Source organism: Furipterus horrens, unplaced genomic scaffold (assembly GCF_987537825.1).
Source record: "Furipterus horrens unplaced genomic scaffold, mFurHor1.1.pri manual_scaffold_17, whole genome shotgun sequence".
In the NCBI taxonomy this organism is placed as follows: Eukaryota; Metazoa; Chordata; class Mammalia; order Chiroptera; family Furipteridae; genus Furipterus; species Furipterus horrens.
The window spans coordinates 116,625,293-116,642,192 of record NW_028327187.1 but is presented as its reverse complement, the minus strand read 5'-3'; the positions used below and the strand labels follow the sequence as shown (position 1 = coordinate 116,642,192).

Below are 16,900 nucleotides of genomic sequence, written 5' to 3'. Positions count from 1 at the left end.
CCTGTTGTTTCTTAGAGTTAAAAAGAAATAAAGGATGTCCAGCAGAGTACATTGCCATGAGTCTTCATTTTCCCTCCTTCAGACAGGTTTTCTTTGGGCTGTATCTATGGATTTGCAGTTGTTACCACATCAATCAGAAAGCATTTAACACGAAACAAAAGCCTTAATTACCAGTCACACTTGATTGTGTTTCACAGTTATGACCCTGATCCAATAAATCTCACAGATGTCCAATGAAGCCGTCCAGATGTTCATACAAGCAACCCTAATCCTCCTCGCCTCTAAATCTGGCTCCAGAGAAACCTGGGGAATGACTAGGAATTCGGAGCTATGGCCCTCATAGGAACCAAACCCGCTGAGATCAAAGCCTCATGCCACGGCACCCAGACCAAATGACTGCTTTACGACACCCATGTATCCTCCAAACCAAATGGCGAACGAGGCAAGTGAGAGTTACACCCCCCCCCAAAAAGGAGAAGGCGGGCAAGCGTGTCCCCCAGGGACACCAGGGAGCCACAATGAGGGGTGAGGCTGAGAGGTCACGGAGCATGGGAAAGGATGAAGCTTTTATAAAGTAAACGCACGACATGCCTGCAAAACTAGGGGGCGTGGGTCAAAGATCTGATGTAACTCATGAAACACTGCAAGAACCAGCCACATGTTCCACTTGGGTCCAAGAAGAGTCGGGAAGTATAAATATAGGCGCACATACATGCTGGAGTGGATGGACAAACAGCCGGGGAAGGGTCTCTCCATGGGGCAAGCACCTAGGCTCCGGACACAGTCCGTCTGCATTTCCATGGAGAACAGCGACCCACACTACCCTCGGCTTTGCGCCGTTTACAGAGCAGGGAAATAGCCCCAAGCCCGCAAACAACACACACTACCCAGCAGAAGGGGCGTGGTTGAGAGGACACCCAGGCGCCTTCCTATTTTGCCCATTGGCAAGTCTTCCACAGTTTTCACTGGCTCTAATCATGACATGTTCACATTAGATGTTCAGAACTTGTAATTTCGTTGACATGGTCTTCCTATTGCTTAACATTCATTCATTCATTCAACACATCTTCACAGGATGACCAAAAAATGTTGCAACAATGAAGTCAGATGCTGTCCTTTTTTTTTTTTTTTCAGTTTGAGCGCATCCAAATACGCGTGTGTCATGACAGAAGAATGCAGTCCCGTTGTTGAGTGTGGTTTTGCAAAGGTGAAGGTGAGGGCATCAGAGACACAGATGAACCCCAGCAGAGGCCACGTCTGGCCCGGTGCCCAGCTTTGTACAGCCGGTGAGCTCAAATTGTCTTTACGTTGTTAACCGGCTGGGGAAATAATCCAATTCCATGACAGGCGAGAACTGTCTGAAATTCACAGATAAAGTTTTATTGGAACATGGCCACAGTCCTTCATCCACAGATGCCAGTCGCTTCCCACCACCAGTGGTGACACCTAAAAATGCCTCCTGCCACACACAGATGGCCCCCTGGGAGCGAAATCGCCCTGCTTACAAACGCCAGCCTAAGTCTTGGCCGGACAAGCCACCACTCTGGGCCCTGGGAGATGAAGGGTCCCAAAGGCTCCTGAGCTCACAGTGCTCGTTTCTTTACGCAGGAATCGGCCCCTGGGCAAAAGCAGAGCTTCCCAGGTACGTGGGCAGGCAGGCACCTGGGAAGGCCAGACGGGGCAATGCTTTCATGTGAGCCTACGGGACGCAGCACGGTGTCCGGCGCCCTGTGGCACAGCTCAGCCCGGGGGACTGCGGGGTCTTCCCAGTGGCCGTGAGGGCGGTAGCAGGAGCTGGCAGATGCAGAAGCAGACTCACGGACCGGGCCAGGTGAGAGACGATGGCAGAGAGGATAAGGGGCACGGGGGCAGGGAAGTGGGAAAATGGGATCCGATTCTGGAGGGGCCAGGTTCCCAGGAAGCAGCCAGACATGACCTGCAAGTGCGTGGTTTGTGTAAAATACTACATAAACCTTATCTTCGCGCATGTACTCAGGAAGTTCTATCAGCAACATTGCTTCCGGGTGTTTCTGTTTGGTTTTGTTCTTACCCTTTTCTTTTCTTTTTTAAAAAATTATTTTACTCTTCTGCCCCAATATTTGTTCCAAAGAGTTTTCCAAGTTGTTGATTTCTGCACAGCACAATGTAGGGAACGCCGTTCCAAACATGAAGGTGCTTCCACCGATTTCCCGGGTGACCCCGGGACCCCTGTCGATGATGTGCTGGTAGGCACCCACCTGGGAAATGAACTCACCATCACTCGGTGTTCAGCCCCTTATCCTCACGACTCAGCGGAAAAGGCCCCACGTGGGTCGTGGATCTCAAAAGAAATACACATGGTCTTTCTGCACAAGGCTACGCAGGGATGATAACACGCAAAGGGGCCGCAGGGCAATTCACACGGACGCGTCCTTCCCAAGGATTCAGACTAAAAACAACCCCTTGTAACCTATTCCGAAGTGCCTGTTGGACTCAGCCGTGGCTCGTGGGTCCACTCTTGCTTTCAGGCCAGAGGCACTGATTTCTTTCCCGTAAAACTCAGTCCCGAGCGTGCGCCTTGATCGTTCGATTCCAGCGATGGTTTCACCACCTGCAGCCCCGAGCGCTGCCATATTTTTCAATGAGGATGTTTTCAAAGCAGTTCGTGCAGGAGCGAAAGGCCTCATGGGAGAGAGGCAGGGACCCGGGCAGGTAATAAAAATAAACAAATAAAAGGAAATGAGTTCAAGTGGGCCTCTTTCATTAAAATTCCAAGCGTATAAAACGGAATCAGTGAGTTTCTGGATGGCAGAGGTGAATGGGGCCGCCTGAATGAGAAATGGTACCGCTGCAACCCATCACTGTCTACATAATATCCGGGTGAGACAAAACGGAACAAAAACGCTGCTCATGAAAGGTGGCCAGCCTTGCGGTTACATAGATACGTCTATCCCTCCCTGCAACAATGACCTAAACAAATTACCCAAAACTGCAGTTGAAAGACGATTCCCATCGTCCCCCTTCATCCACGGGAGACTCCCTCCGAGACCCCCAGGGAATGCCTGAATCCACAGAGAATACCAGACCCTCTACATGCTGTGTTTTTTCCTGCACATACACACTTAGGGTGAAGTTTCATTCATAAATTCAGCACAGCGAGAGATTAATGGCAATGACAGTAACCCAATGGAACAGCTGTAACAAGAGACTGTAGTAGTCATGTGAATTCACTCTCTCTCTGACCACCATGAGCGGCGAACGGGCGGGGAACGCTGGGCCAGGGACGATTCGTGTCCTGGCCGGAGGCAGTGGGACAGCTGGAGATGGCATCAGAACGGCATGAAATTTACAACGCATACATTGTTTACTTCTGGAACGTTCTATTTAAGATTTTCAAACCAAGGTGTACCGGCGGAAACTGAGAGGACGGATACCAGAGGGGCTACTGTAATACGTGTATAATGGTTACCAGAAATTGTCTTTTCAGAGCAAACGCTTAGGATGTTCTAAAAAGAGTCAAAGGGTCGTAAACCAGACACTTCACTTCTGTCCAGGACTGAGGGAGTCGGAGCTAAGCAAAGCTAATTTTCACCAACCTATTTCATATTCGCCTAATCACTCTGTTGCATTTTAATAACACATGTGTACATTAAATGACTCGGTGCATGCATGTGGGAATGTATTATTATAATAAAGTGTTAAGTTTAGGAATATTATTCTATGATCATTTACTTAGAAATAATGTATTTGAAAGACCTTTTATACTAATCATGTTCTTCATAATGATGCTCTTTTAGAATTATGTATTGCTGAGATAAAATCTGGACTATGAAATAAAGAAATGCTTCAATTTCAGGCCTAAAAGTCATGTCCACAAATAAATCCCATCAAACACTATTTGTGGTCCCAAAATCACTCCTCTATTTCCAGCACGTTTAAACTTCATTCGTTTGTATAACTGAATGTAAAATCCACTTCTTGAGTGGAGCCAAAGGGCCTTCGTTGTGTGAGGCTTGGGGACTGAAGTACAAAGGTTATGCTGTGAAAAGTAAAAATGAGTGTAACGACAACTTCAGAGAGTATGTGTGCAACATGAAATACTCCAAAATGGAAAAGAGACTGTTCACGTAAAGAATCACATGACTTCACCAGCAATTCTTACACACAAACTATATACAAAATAGCTTAGGTGTAAGTAAACTATATTAAGTCTTCTGGTCTACCCAGAAGGTGCTTTCTCCTTAAATGTTTTCATTAAAATATCACAGGAGAAAGAAAGAAGTGATGTGGGAGAGGCGCGTCACGACACATGTATGTGGACGGCAGTGGTGGGCGCACTAACAGAAACGGCACATGGGATACAACCCCACGGAAGTAGACATACATTGTGCCCATGGAAACGGCCCGCCTCTGACTCTGTCCTATAAAGGCATAAAGGGTAGCCATTGCAGGGGCCTGGCTGAAGGGCGCATGCGACTTCTCGGTACTTAACCTTTGCAATACCCAGTGACTGTATAATTATTCCAAAATTAAAGTTTTTTTTAATATTGACCCAGTGAGAGAGAACGTACCTTAGAACATTGCTTGTGGTTCTCGCACCAAACCAGGGAACCATTGTTCTGCAAAAAGAAAAAAAAATATTGGCACGTCAAATCATTTTCTAATGGAAAACGACAGACATTTACGTGTGTGAATAGACTTCTTAAATATCTGCATTAACCAGAGACCAGTGTGGCTGTCCTGATAGGTTTTTTTCCCCTAAAATGGAAAATGTGTTTCTAATATAAATCCTGTTCTACCCTTGACTTCATGATATAAACAAAAACGTATAAAATAGTAAAGATTCCAAGCTGTGCAAAAGGAACCATGAGCCACCCCTCATGGTGTGCTGAGCAAGGACAGGAAAATGCACACTCAGACCTTTCTGTCAGAGGAAGCAGTTTTGGTCAATTCACAAGTCGGCCACCCTGCAGGCTCGGATCTTCCCAAGTTCATGGCACTAAGAGTCTGAGCCTGGGAGTGAGTCAGCACTTCCGCGAAAAGCCTTCTCTCCCCCTTTTACCAGGTAAGTGACCTGAAAAGGGGCTAACTAGCCCCGTGCCTCAGTTTACCCACCTGTAAAGCAAAGGGACACCAGCTCATGGGAGGTCGCTGGAGTGCGCGAATGAAGTAACGCCCGTGGCCTGACATTCACTCATTAGGGAACAAATATTAGGACAATGATGTTCTTATCCCCAACACGCAAATGTCTGCCTAGAGGCTCCTCGTTCCACAGGATTAAGATTTTGGTCCCAGTTTTCCCTTTGGTTGTGACAGTTCCCATCTGATCATGCTAGCCTGGGGGACTTGGGACAGACGGAAGAAACCATCACCCAATAATTAAGAGGTCATGTTGTGACCTTCGGGTCTTTGAAGTTCAAGGTTGGGTATGAGCTGAACTAGCCTGTTTCCCGGTTGAACCGCTAAACTTTGCATCTTCAAAAACACCCGAATGGCTTTTGTTTGCAGTTTTAAAAAAATGGAAACAATGACATTTAAAAAATATTTATAGTAACTTTATTGAGATAAAAATTCACATACATAAAAATCGCTTACTTAAAGCGTACAGTTCCGTGGCTTTGGGTATATTCACAGGACCGTGCGACGCAGCACGCGCCAGGGTGCGGTCCGGCCCCGGGCTCTCTGCTCCCACAGCGTCTGGCAGCCACAAGCCCACTTTCCGTCCCTGCGGACGCCCCTGCTCCGCACATTTCCCACCGACGCCGGCACACAGTACGTGGCCTTCGGCGTCTGGCTTCTCTCGGCTCCGAATGTTTCACATCGCGCCGAGGGCCGGGGCCCTTTTTGCTTCATCTGTCGGCACAGATATCAGCACCTCGTTCCATGTTCTCGTCTGGGTCCACCGCACGGCTACGCCACGTGGTGCTCTTCCCCTTCCAATAACACATCTTAATGAACCCCACTCCCGGTAATATCTCTGAATCACATGGGGTTCCCCCAACCAGTGCAGAGAGCTCAGCCGCCCATGGTTAGAGATTCTCTTCTTCCACGCGAAGAGCATGAAGCTGAAAGACGTCTGTCCCGCAGGAAAGCTTGGGCTGTTAAATCTCCCCAGCACCTGCCCTAACGCGCCCCTGCAGCCCGACCGTCCCCAAACGGCGACGTGGGCCCGTGGGGTCATACCCACCTACGCGTTCAGCTGACCTGGTGCCAAGCTCCTCATCCCTGCCAGCCTCCCACGTGCCCAGCGGGCCCTCACCTGTCCTGGCAACCAATGTCCTTCCGGCCGACAAGGGAGGCCAGAACGTGGGGAAGAACACGACGAGCCTCAGATGAGCGTTAAGTACGGTTTCTGGCAGGTTGGCCTCCGAGAAGTCGCTTGACTGGGTGTGGGCCACCGCCGGACAGAGAGTGGACGTGGTTCAGTCACTGGACGTGAAGTGTCTGCAGGACGGCGGTATTACATGCAGGTGGACAGTTCATAAAAGGACCCCTTGGCTTGGAGCAAAGTCAAGGTTCACGGGGGGCTTAAGCAGGTGGAAGCCTGATCCTAAAGAGAGGGAGCGCTGCACAAAGCAGGGGCCTGACATCAGGAAGCTGCAGGTGGCCCGGGCAGCTCTGCAGAGCTTGCTAGTGACAGCCCCCTGCTCTCCCGGCAGGGTCTTTGCTGACCGCCCTGCATAAGACTGGCTTCTGCTGGGGCACCCCCGCACCGCGTCCCTCCATCAGGGCACCTCCTATCCCACGGGCACGGTCTGTGCTCCTCACGGGCCACGGGAAGCAGGGGGAACCCTTGTAAAGAGACCGAATCCATTCCTGGAAACCGCGTGCAGGCTGCTTCCCGAAGGCGCTTTTACCAGGGCCACGCCTGAGGGTCTTCAACCTCTTGGAGTCAGATCGGAGGGTCCTGCTGCTCACTCAGGGAGCCTTGACATGGGATCTGCTCCCACGCTCTTCCCTTCCAGGCCTTTCTTGCCATGGACAGATGAAGGGAGCCCGTGGAGGGGCCCGGGGGCCCGTCACTGTCCGCACGTTAGCAGCATTGCTGTGGAGGACGTACGGCACCTCTTCCCACACCTCTTCCCGCCCTGGGCTGCGTTTTCTGTGACCTGAGTCTGAGCTGCCCCCCTGCCGTGTGGCCCAGGGGGAGGACTTCCTGAGCCCGTCTGTGAACGTCGCACCCTGGCCACGAGACGGGCTGCTGCATCTGCCCGAGAGGCGTCTGTCTGTCAAAGCCCGCGCAGCTGCGACAGTAGGCGCGGCGATTGCTGCGGGCCCCAAGGGCGTGCTGGCAGAAATAGGACCGTGCGGTCGCACGCCTGCGACACGCTTATCATCAGTAAATGTTATCGCACCGCTGGCCGCCTCCGTCCAGCGGACCCCGGCGCTGGTGTTCGCCGTGCGTACCCCCATCATCATCTCATCACGACACAGCGCGCAGGTACCTGTTCTACAGGTAAGAGAGTGGGAGTCAACACAGCCCACGGAAACATGCACCGTCCCAAAGCCAGCGGCCACGGACCGCGGCAGCGGAACACGGTGCGTCTCCCGGGGGCCGGGGCCACCCCCACGCTGTAACCTAGCAGGGCCTGGTGACTGCTGGCCCCGGAGCCCCACAGACGGGCCGTTCAGGAAGCAGGGAACACCCAGGCGGGCCCGGGCACAGAACAAGATGGGAGATTGGGCGCACAGGCCGGAGGCAGACGGCAGTGGATATTGACTTATCAGTGCAAATCACGCTTTTAGTTCATGACAGAGGGTTAAAAAATAATAATAACAGAGAGGATGAGAGCTGTTGGGAGTTCTGTGCAGGGCTCACCCGCATTAATTCCCTTCTGCTCCCTCTGACTGGGAGTGAACAGGCCGAAGCCCAACATCAGAAAACGCAGACCCTGCTGCCGGCCCCATGGGAAAGCAGGGTGCCCTCCCACATGCTCACACACCTACCTAAGTGAGAAGGAAACCGGTACACGGGCCTGTTACAGCTGCTTATATTTGATCAAGAATTAATATCAACACAGTTCCTCAACCAAAGCATTTGCATGTGAAGCAAAATCTTCCTCTAATCGGGAGGCAAAAAGCTCTGTCATTAATTAGACAGAAGTATTTGGGGCAATCACAAGCAATCACAAAGGGTTATGTATTATGATGGTCATGACTTTTATTACTGATGACGGGATGTCAAAGGATGCTTAGGGAGATTAAGGAGATAATCCACGCAAAGCATTCAGCAAAACGCAGAGGGAATGCCGGGGGAGGGGAAGTAGTCCGCTGCCCTTCCCTTGCTGGTTTGCCATGATGATTGCTTTTGGGAGTGGGGACCATTCCTGCATTAAACCCTCCCAGCTCTTCTGTGAAATGCTCATCCACCCGCACTAATCTGACAGTGAGCTCAGAGAGGGGCCCCTGGCGTTTTCTTCCCTGGGGATCAAGTCTCCCCTGCTGGCCCGGGGGAGCCGTCAGCTGGCAGGTCCTTGGATGGGCCACTGTAGTTCCTTTATGGGGAACGGTCTGTCTCAGGTGCTGGAAAAACTTGCCACTGCGTCCTCTTTTGAACGGATGCATGGCGTTTTTCCATGCAGAAATGTTCTACACACACGTATTTTTCCCCAAAAGGTGTCTGTCTCCTCTTTGTTTGAGGTTCCCTGTTTTTCTTAAAACAACCCCCCCCCTTAAGCTTTTGCAGCTATTCATGCGTTTGCCTTCATCAGTCATCGCTCTCCGAGCTCTTTATCTGCAGAGAACTTCTCAGAGGCCTGCCTGATGCCGTCCAGGACGTGGGTAAGCCCCCGCCGCCGTGTCGGGGCCAGGTGCGCGCCCGCCCCCCATGTTACCCACCTGCAATGATGCCCTTTACGCAGGTGAGCAGCGGAAACACACAAGAACCCATCCCATTTCAACATCGCGCCCTGGGGGATGTTCTTGCATTAGCATCGCCTGCACCGGCTAAGCCCCTTGACAACAAAAATCAAATACAGTATTTGCCGTCACGTCCTGTTCTGGCTGAAAGCCCACGAAGTAAAGCGGCCAAGACTCAGTGCTGGAACCTCCAGGAAGGAGCAGACGGCGGGGCCTTTGGTGAGTCCATAAAGACCGCATCCTGTATTTTATTGGTTTTGCCAGATCAAACACGAATGCTCGTCAACTCGCCTTCCAAAGAGTTTTTGCAAGTTCAGTCACCTGCCGCCACACACTGTCTCAATGACACGTTCAATGTCTCTCCATTTCTAGCCTTTTGAGTTTTTTTCTCCCTTAAAGCCAAAATAACTCTTCAAAAGCTTCAAGTAAAGAAAACATGCCATTCACTCAAAGACAACCCACAGGAGAGGGTGAAGGTAGAGAAAAACTAGCTGTCTAGCTACAGCCGTCTGTACAGAAGAGAGGGTGGCAACCCACCCCATGTGTCTTCCCACCCAGTCAGGGGTGGGTGCGAAAAGTCCCAGAGACTCACCACTGGGCAGTTTCAGAGAAACCCCCAACTGCTGCCCAACTCAGGACAGACGGCTGGACCCCGAAACCATCCCAGAAAACCCACAACAGACCGGACCTTTGCCAGGCAACCCTGTCAAACTACAAATAACGAGCGATCACTCGTGACTCATCATTTTGTTTTCACATTAAATGTAAGTTGAAAAAAATAAAATAGAAGCAGGGATTACAATTTCAATTAATTCACTTTAATCCAGAATGTTTTCCTATCATCTTGGAACCGTGGAATAATACATCTGACTTCATTTTCTATGACAAGGATGTTCTTTTCTATTGACAATACACTCAGAAGTTTCTCATTTCTTCAACAGCCAGAGGAAGTCACGAGACTCAAACTGAGACTAGGCCTTTCCATGGTTCAAAAGATCTTTTTAAAAAAAAAATTTGCTAGTAAACATCTCAACTGTAGACGTTATTCAAAATATTTCTAAGGGAGCTTAAATGCATGTGACTAAGTGAGGGAAGGGAGGCTGGAAAGGTTCCAACGCTGTATGATTCCAACCCTGTGACATTCCAGAAAAGGCAAAAAGCTATGGAAACCAAAAAGTCAGCAGTCGCCAGGGTCTGAGGAAGGAGGGACGAGGCGGGGGAGCACAGAGAATGTGTCGCGCAGGGAGACTACTCTGTGTCATACTATAATGGTGGACACACGCCATCACACGTGTGTCCAGAGCCACAGAACAGACAACGGCAAGATGAACCCGAATGTGAACGGTAGACTTTGGGTGATAAGATGTGGCAGTGTGGGCCCGTCATTGTAACAAATATCCCATTGTGGGAAGGGGTGGTGTTGACAGGATGTTGGGGGGGGCAGGGGGGGACTCTTTGTATTTCTGTTCCATTTTTCTGTAAACCTAAAACTGCTCTGAAACAAAGTCTCCCTAAAAAGGAAAAAAGTAGTGTGTGTATATTTTTGGTTCCTGAGTAAGATTTCTTTCAAAGACTATGAATCATTCTCAGTAAAAATGCCTGGCCTTTTCATCTCCCTCCTAAAAAGAAAATTCCCTCTGGATCCTACAAATATGTCACACTGGCCGCTCTAGGAACACCGTTTTGACCACACAGATATACCTCTCCCCCCAGTGCCCACACTGGAATGCAGGCCCTGGACACACTTGGCGGCTTCACGTCACACCCGGCCACTTGTGTGGGAATGAGAACTTGGCTGGTGCGGTCCCTGCCCCTGGCACTTGTGCCTCTAAGAGCTCAACTTTCATGCATTGCAAATGCCCCTTCCTCCAGGAAGCCTTCCCTGACTTCCACACCCTATGACAGGTCCCCTTCTTGCACACACTATGGTAGCTCCCTGCACTTCTCTTCCAAAGCATTCTAGCACAGATGATGAGAAATAATGTCTTTGTGTTGTTTTTACTTAGTGCTCATCTGTCTCCCAAGCCGGTGACCACCTTTGAATACAGTCTGCTTGTATCCCTCTTGCTCACCACTGGCTCCCCCTTGAACTTCACACATACTGTTGACTTAAAAAATAAACAAATGGAATAGGGAGCCGCACAAAGGAATTTAAACTTCACGCACTAGATCACGAGGAGCTGAAAGGAAGGAAATAAATAGATGGAGCTGACCAAATGTATCGTGTCTCCGTGGAGGCGCTTAGGTTCATTATTTTGTATCCCATGGAGGAAATGTCCAAGAGACGTGGCCTGACAATACTGAAACCGAACAAAAACCTGCATTCAGAATTGAATCCAAAGTATTTAAGAAACAATCCTGCTGATTCGGTTTTATAGATGCAGATAATTGAAGTCATCTATTGAAAAGTGCCAAGTGGGAAAACATTACGTTTGGCTGTGAGTTTTGACAAGCAGCGTGCTAGTGCCTTCTGTTTGTGGGAAAGCATTTGGTAAGGACAGGATTTTTCCCACTTACTGTCCCTTTTAGAAGCACCCCCTCCCCAAGAATTAAAAGCCCTGGCTTCTCTTAGGACACCCTACACAGCAGCCTTCCAACTCCCACCGCCTCCAACAGAATCTGCCAGGCCCTCACTCATTCTTGCCGCAGCTATGAGTTCAGAGCGTTTCTCTAAGCCACGTTCCGTTTTAAAGTTTATAATACCAGGAGAAAGTTCTAGCAGATCACGCCCTCTCCCTCAAATCGCAGAAAACCCTGCACTTCAAGACACAACAAACGAGCTGTTCTGGGAAACAAAAAATCCCACCTTAAGTGGGTGCAGAGCAGTCAATGCAGTAAGCCACGTTCCCGGAGCGACTCGCGTCACCGAGTGCAGGCGGCAGGAGCCGCGGGACGCCTACTCTAAATTGCTCGGCTGTAGCCTTGCTCCCGGGGAACTGAAGACCCGAGGCGATGCCTCGCAGACAGAGCGCATGGAGGTGGCCTTGAAGAGCAGTCACACTCGGACCAGACATCACCCTGACGTTGTCTCCGTCACTCGCGAGTTGCGCGTGGGTTCCCACAGTTCCGGGCGCCTCTCCCCGGGTGCCGCGTCTACTTGTCTATAAAGTGAAGCGACGTAGATGCTGATGAAGACAGGTGAGGGGTCTGGCAGAGCACAGGGATTGTAGCCAAGGCCATGTGCGACCCAGGCGGTGTCCCAGGTGGGTCCCACTTCCATTTCCATCCCTTCCTGTGGAGCTTTCTTGCCTTTCCCGCAAACCTGTGACATGCAAGTGAAGGGAGACGGGAGCGCCAACCCTCGTGGGGCCACGTGAAAGGTATCACGCAAACCAACACAATATGGCGGTGGCCAAGTGAATGATGGCCAATGTGGCTCGTCACAGGGTGCGCAGGGTAAGCAGCGGGCCAAGCTGGTCTGCACGTCGGGGCTCACAGGGTGAGGGCCGGGTGTGAAAGGGACCAAGAAGGTGTCGCAAGTGACTCAGCGCTCAGACGGGGGCTGCTTGTTCCTGAGTGGACAGCGGCGTTCTAAAACGGCAAGGCGAGTTCTGGTGGATGATCTGTCCCAAGTGTGCCCAGGAGTGGGAATGGGAATGTGCCAACCCCCAAAGAAGACGGTTGTTCCACAAAATAAGAGAGGAGCCCTGACTGAAATGCGTACTCCTATTAAGCATGTTGACAATGCACAGTTCACAGTGGCAGCTTCCTTTCTGCGCCAGGGACTGTCCTTGGTGGACCAGAGGGTCCCTCCCAAGGCCACACTCCTTTAGAAAGAAGCCCATCATCTCCAGTGACCAAGGACTCGCCTTCTTGTCCCGTTCTGGGAAACTGTCAAGGGGTCCCAGCTCCACAGTGCACCGCGGGACCCACCAAGGCTGCGGGTACAAGGCATGGCAGCCCAGGTCCTGTATCCCTCGCTGCTTCCCCAATAACCACTTGGGGGTTCAGGCCACTACCCAGTGACGGAGCTGAGAGCTCAAAGCCCTCCTTCCAGCAGGAAGGAGTAAGTCCTCCCCAGGTGAAAGGCTTCTGGGAGAAGCCAAGTTTCAATCAGGGCAAGTCAATATGAGGCATATTTCTTGAAAAGGGTAAGCAGGGTGAAGGAATGAACCGCGTGGTGGCAGCGTGGGACAGCTGTGTGAAGTGTCACCTTGGCAACGGAGAAGATGAAGGTGGAATCTCACAACGCACCTGGGGAGCGGGCGCGCATTTCAGCCCAAGGACACAGCTCCTCATTCCCAGTCCCTACAAGCTCTTTCTCCACCAACCAAAGTGCGTAGTTAGGTCTCCGTGTGGGACAACCTCGCTTCAACGCACCACCTTGCCCCTACGAGTAAGAACTGATTCTCTTGAGGACACCCACTGAAGAACCAATTGTTGTTTCAATATGTTTTGACAGGCACCTGTGCTACTTTTTCCATCTGTGCTTTTAAAAGCAACTTGAGTGTGAGCCTACATCCCAAACAATTGAAATCGTTTCTTTTTAAAAAAAGAAAAAAGAAAACATGTCGGGCCATTCCAAAGTTTCCATAGAGAATTAAAACCATTATCAAAGCAGGGGGAAACGCAAGAACAACGCAGAAAAACAACTCAAACACAAGCCTCACGGACACCCTGCCCTGCAGTTCTGTGGGAAGGCTACAAAGTGCCGCCAACTTACAAGTCCTTACAATCTCGTTCGGGTAACGGTTAACACGTTCCGGAGTCTCCTTAGGTCTTTCCTTGGCTTAATGGTGACTGTTGCCATGTTGTCTTCCTTGTGGGGTGTTTTGTGCACAAACGAAATAGAAAAGTAGGAGAAATTTTTAGCAAAAACTAAAGGTAGATGGTCAGCCACTAAAATGACGACTTCTTAAGACCTCTTAGCTAAGTCGGGGCTCAGCCTGCCCTACCTGGGAACAGTCATGGACGACAGATGTTCTCAGGCATGAGCAATTAAAAACGTTTTATTTTTTATCATATCAAAACTGATGGGGGGGGCTCTTAGAATTCTAGCTTCTCCACAGTGAATCACGGGAGCCACACAGACCCCCAAATCCCTCTGTGACCTTCTTCTGAATCACCTTCTGTGCAAACTGCATCAGAGGTTCCCCCGTTACCCCCTCTCTGCAAAAGGATGAGATCTATTCACATCAGGCCGGGCCTGCTCCCCACGACGGGAACATGAGCCGGGAAGCAGAATGGGACGCCACACACCCACGCAGCGTGTTTGTAAACTGTCTCACTGATACCATATCATTACCAATCAGAACGACCCTGAAGGGCTGTTTAATCCGTCTTCTTGCTGAAAACAAGGCACATGTGACTCGTTAATGACATGGCATTGTCTTATGATACAAGGAACTTTCCAAGGGAAAGAGGTTACGCCGTCCTTGCCCTGTGTTATCCCGTTTCGTCGGGTTTTCCTTCCCTGGATCCCTGCCCAAACCTCTCAAATCAAGTCAAGAGCAAGGCGGGCAGGAGTTATTTCCTTTATGCTCTTATTAACGAATCCTCTAAGAGCTCTCTGCAAAATATGTGCAGTGCGGAAGAAACAGGTCAGCACCCAATGCGAAACACAGTAGACACATGGATGGTGCATCCTGTATGACTATGGGGAAGGAAGAGCATATGTTATTGGTTCCACAATACGCCACGGTGGGACTAATATAATGACGGTAACAACCCAGACCTTGCACTTGACCTTGAAGTGGGGGACTTGTTGAAAAATGCTGCCCCGTGTTTGAGGAGCAAGGGAAAGGGAAGACCAGATGGGAGGGAGGATCTAAGAACCCAGGGACGATAGCAGAAAACCTCAGAACCCCCCGCCCGGGGTGGGTGGCCACACTGGGTCACTCCGAGTCATGGATCTGAATAACGCGTGAAAGCCACAGGCAATACTGGCATCACGAGGTCCTGAGGAAAATTCCAGATCACTAGAGTTGTGAGAGTTCACCGCGATTCAAAGGCCACGTTCCCCCCTTGCAGACGAAGACCCCAGAGGGCCGGGCAGCCTGAAACCGGCAGCACATTGCCCATCCCAACAAAAAGGACATTGTGACAGAAAGCACGCTCAGCTGGGAGCCGAAAGGCCCTTCTTCCCATTCCCGGTGACTTCTCCACCATGACTTGTGAGCTCTGGGAAGATTAATACCTTCCTTTCTGACATGAGAAGAAGGCAGTTTTCGTAAGCCGTCCCGGACACGTTCCTGAGGACCACAGGACCCCCCTGCTGCCGAGGCCGGTCAGCTGCAGGGGCTCTCGTCCCTCCGCGTGATGCTGGGCACGAAGGCGTGACCGTGGGTAATAATTCAGGAGAAGGTAATAATTCCCAGAGATCAGCACGGCTGTGCGGCTCCTCTGATGAGCCGTGGAGGCAATTCTAAGGGCCCTCCGTAAGTTCTGACATCATAATAAAGAAAATGTTCTCAGTGGCTTGTGAATACGACCGCTCTCAGGAATTCCTATGTTGTTCGGTTGGTCAAAGTCTTTCGAATGGCACGGTCCCCATGAAAGTGTAAAACCAACACGGTCCCTTATGCTGTAGTGGCTTCAGCGCGTGATCCATAACCCCCTGGTGGAGAACGTGAAAACCCAGCACCGTCCTGGACGGAACCCCCACGTGGGGGCAGCAGGAGCTTCTGCACGTACCAGCGGCAGGGAGTCTGGGAACTCACGTCACCTCGGCGCCGGGAGGAAGCCCCAGACGCCGCCGCCGGTGAGGGGCTCCGTCCAGCAAGGCTGCCCAGCCCAGCCGTGTACCCAGGCTGTGACCTGTGCTTCCCACCGGCAGACCATAGACGGGCAGCCTCGAGGGCCCCTCCTGGGACCCCAGAGGCCACGTGCGAGTCTGCGTTGTCGCCTGCACTTCGGGCCGGCGGGCTCTAGCTCGGATCTGCATAGGACTGAGGACGCAGGGAGAAAGCCGGGTGAAAACTGGACTTTCCTGACCAGATGCCAGTTTCCGATGAAAGCAGGCAGCGGCCCGGTGGAAGCGAGGAGAAGGCCTGGTGCGGGAGGGGGCGCAGAGCATGCCACTCGCCGCCCCTGCGCCGTGCACCGACCCAGGACCTCCCTGACCCCCTTCCGCTGGGTTTTTGTAGAGGCCTCGTGACATCGGCACGCTGATTGCGTCATCAGCCGCCCCCCTCCACCTGCACCCCCTCCCTCCCCTCCGCAGAGTGGGCAGCTGGGGGCAGAGGGGGCTGAGAGGTCCCACCCTCTAAGCACAGCTCCGTTTTCCTAGCCACCAGCCCCCTGCTTAGGTCACCCAGAGGTTTCCCCAAAGCCACCTCATGAACATGACAAAGGGTACCTTGATCAGTCCTCTCAGAGAAAACTGCAAGGGTTACGAGCCCTGGGCCCCTGAGTCCAGAGCTGGGACGCAGAGGAGGGAGCCCCAGTATTTACGCGGATGCCTGCCGGCTACATGGAAGTCCCCTGAAGGAGCTCCGAGTCACAGTGTTGCACTCTCCTTACAAGTATCCCAGGGCTGCTGTCACCAGGCTGCTGTCACCGAGCGCCCACACACGGGGTACGCGACAGCAACGCGCTGTCTGGGCCCCGGAGGCTGCGGTCTGAGGACGGCCACACTCTCTCTGCAGGCGCCAGGGGAGGAGCAGTCCCCGTGGTTTTCCAGTGCCCACATGGCTTTGTAGCGGGGTCCTCCCGCCTGGGCCTGTGTGTGTCCCCTTTTGCAGGGCTCCTGTCACACTGCATCAGGTAGGGCTCTGGAGACAGCGCACAGACCAACGACGCTGACCGCCGAAGCACGGGAAATCCTCGAGTGACTTTACAGAGAGGGCAGCGCACACGTGCCACCCACGGCCTCCAGCCGGACCCGGAGCCAAAGCCTTGACCTCGCAGACGGGGAGAGTCCGCTGTCCAGGAAGACACGGCACTGAAGCCCCGTCACCGAAGCCCCATCACCATATGTGGCCAAGTTCCAAAACCCTCCCATCCAGCGGGCTCTGCCAGCCCTTCTGCGACCTGCTCCCTAACCCGTTCCAACCCTCCTGGTACGAACGCCGCCGGGCCTGCCAGCTCTCCGTTCTCCTTACTTAGGGCTCTGCCAGTCAAG

The 16,900-nt window shown here is 51.9% G+C and overlaps 1 protein-coding gene across 1 annotated transcript in view; it reads right to left on the bottom strand.

Annotated features, from left to right (window-relative positions):
- Positions 1-15,937, bottom strand: part of ANOS1 (anosmin 1) — a 90,077-nt gene extending 74,140 nt beyond the window's left edge. Inside the window, exons 1-4 of the mRNA XM_090264175.1 lie at positions 15,498-15,937; positions 7,335-7,429; positions 7,003-7,247; positions 4,551-4,598 (exon numbers count right to left, since the gene is read on the bottom strand). Coding sequence (XP_090120301.1) covers positions 4,551-4,598; positions 7,003-7,247; positions 7,335-7,429; positions 15,498-15,937 — 828 coding nt within the window. The remainder of the gene's footprint in view (positions 1-4,550; positions 4,599-7,002; positions 7,248-7,334; positions 7,430-15,497) is intronic.
- Between the last annotated feature and the right edge of the window lie 963 nt (positions 15,938-16,900).